The following is a 4,559-nucleotide window of genomic DNA, read 5'->3' as shown; positions in this document are numbered from 1 at the left end:
TACACCGAGCACGCCAAGAGGAAGACGGTCACCGCCATGGACGTGGTCTACGCCCTCAAGAGGCAGGGCCGCACCCTGTACGGCTTCGGAGGCTAAACTCACCCTCACCCGCTCACCCCCACACTCCAAGGCTCTTTTAAGAGCCACCCACTAAACCTCAAGACATTAATCCTCTTTTATTTACTCTACAAATGTTTGAACATGCTAACAGTGCGTCAACATACATGTCAACACAGTAAAAACAAGCTTGATTACCCACTAAACCTCAAGACATTCATCCTGTTTTCTTCTTTGATTTAATAAACATTTGTGAATGATGTAGCTAATAAGGATAAATCTGTTTGTACTACAAAATAAAACGTTGGATGAATCCTGCAAACACCAGATGACTGTCAGTTCAGTGTGATAAATATGCATTTATACTACAAGAAATTTAATTAAATGATTTGCACTAACACATATATATTCTATGTTGTTGCACTGTGGAATGGCCTGTTGATTTAAAATACCTCATTGATAACAACTTAATCAAATGTTCTGCCCTCAATATATCTCTCTCTCTCTCACACACCTCAGTAACAGCTTTGTTGCTTTACACACTTCTGTGTGAGACATGCAAACCTGTGAATGTCAATGACTCATAATGCTTCACATTATTAAAGAGTTGCTAAAGTAAAAATAAAAATTACTTCTAAAGAAAATGGAAAGAGATGGGGAGAATAATAAATATTAAGATCTTGGTATTCGGTAAACTTGATCATCTTGGTTTTAAAACTAACTCATTAAAACTAACTCATACAAACAATGTCAGGAAAACAGAGTGTAAGATTGTTCATCGCAGCTTTGCATAAACTGGATGGTTTGTCAAAGATTATATCATTATTAATTAATTATGATAGATTAAATTATAATGATATCAATGATACCTTCCACAGAGCTGCAGCAGCGCAGTGTTAAAACATTAACGTTATAAACCTACAGACTGCGGCCGTCAGATCACAGCTCACTGTATCATGGTCTCTTGTGTAGCGCATGCGCAGTGTTGTTAGTAAGACAGCCAATCTTGTGCAAGCAACAGTACAGTCTCATTTGCATATAGGACGTACATATTGACCGTTCGCTTCTCAACCAGTTATCCGTCTTTGGAACCAGAATCATCGATATCTAACCATGCCTGACCCAGTGAAAGCACCGAAGAAGGGCTCCAAGAAAGCCGTCTCCAAGTCCGTGTCTAAGACCGGCAAGAAGAAGAGGAAGACCAGGAAGGAGAGCTACGCCATCTACGTGTACAAGGTGCTGAAGCAGGTCCACCCCGACACCGGCATCTCCTCCAAGGCCATGAGCATCATGAACTCCTTCGTCAGCGACATCTTCGAGCGCATCGCCGGAGAGTCTTCCCGCCTGGCTCAGTACAACAAGCGCTCCACCATCACCTCCAGGGAGATCCAGACCGCCGTCCGCCTCCTGCTGCCCGGGGAGCTGGCCAAACACGCCGTGTCTGAGGGCACCAAGGCCGTCACCAAGTACACCAGCTCCAAGTAACCGGCTCCAAGGAACCGGCTCCGAGGAACCGGCTCCGAGTAACCGGCTCCGAGTAACCAGCTGCTGGTACCGAATACATAAAGGCCCTTTTCAGGGCCACACACTCATTCAACTAAGAACAATTCCTCCGAGTTATTACAAACGAATCCATTTGTTTTGTGATAAATATTCTAAAAACTCGATATCAGTGATTTAGGTCCACATAGTGTCACTGTTGCCCCAGGTGTGTTATAGAGAAGTTCCAGGTCTCTAAATGTTTTTACCTTATTTGTAGATGATTTCCTCCATTAAATTTAATAAGCCACTAGTATGTTCTGGTGTTTGACTGATTTATTGGTTTATTTATTTCTCAGAGTTGATCCTGGTTCCATAATGAAGCATAAGATCAGTGGAAAATGAATTAAAATTTTAAACATCAAATAAGTAACTAGAGGATGTTGACACAATATTTAGGGTAGAATTTAATTTATCAACAATGTCACATAGTGAATGTCATTCACTGTCAATAAGCTCAAGGTGTGTGTTTACACACAAGGTGGTAAAGTGATGGTTGGTTCTTATCTGACGTGTTTTGTGACGTACTTCAGGGTGTTACCTTTAGAACCGGGTCGGGTTGGAGAAAGCAGCCGGGAGCGACACCGCGATGTTCCGCTGTGGCCGGGACATCTGCAAAAACACGTTTAGCCACTTAAAACAAAAACAAACAAACAAACAAAACATAGATGAAAGCTAATATCACTTAAAGTGTCGGCTTTATTTTGAATATTTTCACCGCTTTATTTTTCCCGCCAAACAGCCGTTTCCTTCTTCTTTTGAGTAAATTCAACAGTGAAAGTGAAACATTCAGTGAAATAAACAACAATAACAAAACAACAACCATTATTCGTACATTATAAACAAGAAGTTGAACAACAGCTCCTTTACTTACAATGTGAACAGCCGTTAGTGTTTCCTCTTCAGAAGCCGTTACACCTCCGTTGCTGATTGGTTTATTTGAATTTTCAAATTCCTTTAATCCAATAGTTGGTCACCCACAGCGCGCGCTTCTCCCGGCTCGGACCAATCAGCGCTGGCCTCGCTCCGGCACTTCCTATATAAACCCGCTGTTTGCATTCAGGCAGAATACGTTCTTTCACTGCTCAGACAGAGAAACACTGACGATCCAAAATGGCCAGAACCAAGCAGACCGCCCGGAAGTCCACCGGAGGAAAAGCTCCCAGGAAGCAGCTGGCGACCAAAGCCGCCCGTAAGAGCGCCCCGGCCACCGGCGGAGTGAAGAAGCCTCACCGTTACAGGCCCGGTACCGTGGCTCTGAGAGAGATCCGCCGGTACCAGAAGTCCACCGAGCTGCTGATCCGCAAGCTGCCCTTCCAGCGCCTGGTCCGGGAGATCGCTCAGGACTTCAAGACCGACCTGCGCTTCCAGAGCTCCGCCGTCATGGCTCTGCAGGAGGCCAGCGAGGCTTACCTGGTCGGCCTGTTCGAGGACACCAACCTGTGCGCCATCCACGCCAAGAGGGTCACCATCATGCCCAAAGACATCCAGCTGGCCCGCCGCATCCGCGGGGAGAGGGCTTAGAGTCTGAGCCCGACCCGGGACCAGCTCCCCCACACAACGGCTCTTTTAAGAGCCACAAACATGTTCTGGAAGAGCAACAGACCTTTTTTATAAAACTGCACTATGAAGCAAGAACCATACACAAGCTGATTGATCCGTTGGTTGACTCATTAATAAATAAAGTAATAAAGTCTTAAAACGATTAAGATAAAATAAATGTAAAATACAGACATTTGTGTGTTAGATTCATTATCATTAACAATTAGTTTTTCTTAATCTAGATAGACTTTCATGATTAGAGGTAATAAACATTTTCTATATGTCAATATCAGTCGAGTTGAGCTGAATATGTTGAAGTGTGAAAACAATATGAGCAGAAAACATGTCTCATCTTCTTTCCACTGAGGAGAAATCACCGTGATGCTGTGGAGCTGCAGACCAATATTCAGTGTAAAACATGTGGCTTCTTGTTTACAAACGTACTATTCCTATCAAAATAAAAGAACTACGATATAAGATAATTCACAACACACAACCATTGAACGATTACATCTCACGATTTGCTGAGATCAGCAACAAATGTGATTTCTGTACAATGGAAGAAGATGACATAAAACATTTGATTTAAGAGTCTTCTGTAACGAGATCCTTCAAGAACTACAATTTAGTGTTAAGATATTAGCTAAGATTTTGCTCATTGCTCTCGATCTCTATGCGACTGTTTCATTTTCTTGTTTTTGACTTATATTTACTGAGATATAATTTTCTTAATACAAGATACAGGAAGGAATATGCAATACCTTATGATGGACTATAAAACAAGAGACTTGTTTGTGATGTTTGTTTATATTTGTAAGTGACTCAAGATGGTTAAAAATAATTGATGTAGGTTTTAATAGCATAGTATTAATAGTTTTAATGGGATAATATACTGAATATTAACATTTAGAGTGATTAACATGAATATGAAAGTTTCATATTTGAACACAACGGTCATCGTCGCATGAATATGATGAACATGATTTTGAAATCTCATACAAGGCGCGGAGCGGAAAGTCTTCGTGACGTAAACTCTCTTCTGATTGGACGATCACCGTTACGCTCAATGTGACCAATCCGGAAGCAGCAGGTTGGTGTATATATATCCGGTTGTCGGCCTCAGCTAGATACTTTTCTTTCTGCTTGAAAAACTCAAACTTACAACATGTCTGGACGTGGTAAGACCGGAGGAAAGGCCAGAGCAAAGGCCAAGACCCGCTCCTCCCGGGCCGGGCTCCAGTTCCCCGTCGGCCGTGTCCACAGGCTGCTGAGGAAGGGCAACTACGCCGAGCGTGTCGGTGCCGGAGCTCCCGTCTACCTGGCGGCGGTGCTCGAGTACCTGACCGCTGAGATCCTGGAGCTGGCGGGAAACGCAGCCCGCGACAACAAGAAGACCCGCATCATCCCCCGCCACCTGCAGC

General features: G+C 43.4%; 3 protein-coding genes across 3 annotated transcripts; all 3 read left to right on the top strand.

Moving 5' to 3' along the window:
* The first annotated feature begins 1,126 nt into the window (after window positions 1-1,126).
* Window positions 1,127-1,752, top strand: LOC111649104 (histone H2B 1/2-like). The gene has a single exon (XM_023398872.2). The coding sequence runs from the start codon at window positions 1,171-1,173 to the stop codon at window positions 1,540-1,542; it is 372 nt and encodes a 123-aa protein (XP_023254640.1). The 5' UTR covers window positions 1,127-1,170; the 3' UTR covers window positions 1,543-1,752.
* A 240-nt stretch (window positions 1,753-1,992) lies between these two features.
* Window positions 1,993-3,179, top strand: LOC111649102 (histone H3). Its single transcript, XM_023398871.2, has one exon. The coding sequence runs from the start codon at window positions 2,710-2,712 to the stop codon at window positions 3,118-3,120; it is 411 nt and encodes a 136-aa protein (XP_023254639.1). The 5' UTR covers window positions 1,993-2,709; the 3' UTR covers window positions 3,121-3,179.
* A 1,119-nt stretch (window positions 3,180-4,298) lies between these two features.
* Window positions 4,299-4,556, top strand: LOC111649105 (histone H2A-like; the record flags this gene model as incomplete). The annotated part of the gene is made up of 1 exon (XM_023398873.2): window positions 4,299-4,556. A coding segment is annotated over exon 1 (253 nt), but the record flags the coding sequence as incomplete, so codon positions are not given.
* Window positions 4,557-4,559: the final 3 nt, after the last annotated feature.

Source organism: Seriola lalandi, unplaced genomic scaffold, assembly GCF_002814215.2.
Source record: "Seriola lalandi dorsalis isolate HSWRI2012SDOR001 ecotype SW California unplaced genomic scaffold, Sedor1 jcf7180002049951, whole genome shotgun sequence".
Taxonomy (NCBI): domain Eukaryota; kingdom Metazoa; phylum Chordata; class Actinopteri; order Carangiformes; family Carangidae; genus Seriola; species Seriola lalandi.
Note: the sequence above shows the minus strand (reverse complement) of the source record. Positions and strands in the feature narration are given on the sequence as shown.